This window comes from Babjeviella inositovora (genome assembly GCF_001661335.1).
Source record: "Babjeviella inositovora NRRL Y-12698 unplaced genomic scaffold BABINscaffold_3, whole genome shotgun sequence".
In the NCBI taxonomy this organism is placed as follows: Eukaryota; Fungi; Ascomycota; class Pichiomycetes; order Serinales; genus Babjeviella; species Babjeviella inositovora.
This window is the reverse complement of record NW_017566840.1, coordinates 92,628-93,831: the sequence shown is the minus strand read 5'-3', so window position 1 is coordinate 93,831 and position 1,204 is coordinate 92,628. Positions and strand designations below refer to the sequence as shown.

The 1,204-nt window shown below is 42.3% G+C and overlaps 1 protein-coding gene across 1 annotated transcript in view; it reads right to left on the bottom strand.

The window, feature by feature from the left end:
* The window catches only part of BABINDRAFT_17068 (RTA1 domain-containing protein), a gene marked incomplete at both ends in the record, with an annotated part of 8,154 nt that overhangs the window by 5,585 nt on the left and 1,365 nt on the right, over positions 1–1,204 (bottom strand). Inside the window, one exon of the mRNA XM_019130761.1 lies at position 132. Coding sequence (XP_018986260.1) covers position 132 — 1 coding nt within the window. The remainder of the gene's footprint in view (positions 1–131; positions 133–1,204) is intronic.

The following is a 1,204-nucleotide window of genomic DNA, read 5'->3' as shown; positions in this document are numbered from 1 at the left end:
GGTGAAAAGCGCCCCATCGATGGTGATACCTTCGACGGTAACAGTAGGAAAAGCGTCCATGACAGAAAGGATGTTAATGTGAGATCTGGTTATATAGAAAAGAAAAATAACATAAACTATTACTGGCAAACTCTTCCTTCTTATAGGCTGGCTTTTTTTTTTTTTTCACTTAGAAGCTAGGCATACTTGTACGAACCGTGCGTTAAGCGAACGCAGAACGGGTAAAGAGAAATCCCATAAAAGCATAGCCCTGTTAGGCTAAATCATCGTTAATCTCCAAATTTGTCACAAATTAGTACCAGTTAGTATCCTCCGATGACCTCATTGATGTATAAAAAATGCATCTTGGTTTAAGAGGCTGAAGGTTAGTATAAGCTTTTCAGTATGGCGCAGTCGGCTTTGCCATACATGCAGCGCCCTGGAATCGGGCTTGCAGGTAACAGGAAAAATTTAGCTACCACTGGGGACTGTTTAAAACGAAATCACTTACACTGCATAACAGAGCATTGACCTCATATCGGGGTTGAACCGTGTTTGAAGTACATGCACCATGGGGCTAGAAGAATAGCGTAATGTCCGTAGGGTAGATAATTAACACACCCCAGATGTAAACTAAGTCCTACACTGACAAGAGTATAGCTTTTTGGTATAAAGTGTAGTTCTTGCGGGTCAGTTTAATCCATAAGTTTCCAGAAACAACCAGAAACCTAAAAACCTAATACAATACCCAATTTTTTGTAGCGATGGTTTGGCGAGAGCATTGCCTTTGGCTAGGATAGATTTCGGCTTTTCCTACCCGGCCGTGCGTCTGTCACTGCAGAGCTTATATTTAAGGGCTGTGTCGGTATTGACCTCGCCTGTGCCAGAAATTGACTAAGTCATAGATGTCACCAAAGTTCGATAAACGTGTGGGAAGTGTGGAGGTGTTTGATTCTGACGGGTATCTTCGGTACCGACGATATTTGGTGGATTGACAAACAGACTGCGGGTCGTAAAATATGAAAGGTACAGTATCTCACACAGAATTGTCCTATTCCCCCAAGCTGAGGGTATTTGCTTTCTGTACATTGCAGTACTCTCAGATTTACATCTACGAGAATCCTCAGTCTGTTGTGTTTGGCAGCTGTTTTATAAGAGTAGGAATGTTTACACCCTTAAAGATATCTCTGAGGGTTGAAGACGTGACTTAGCGGTGTCATCTCTC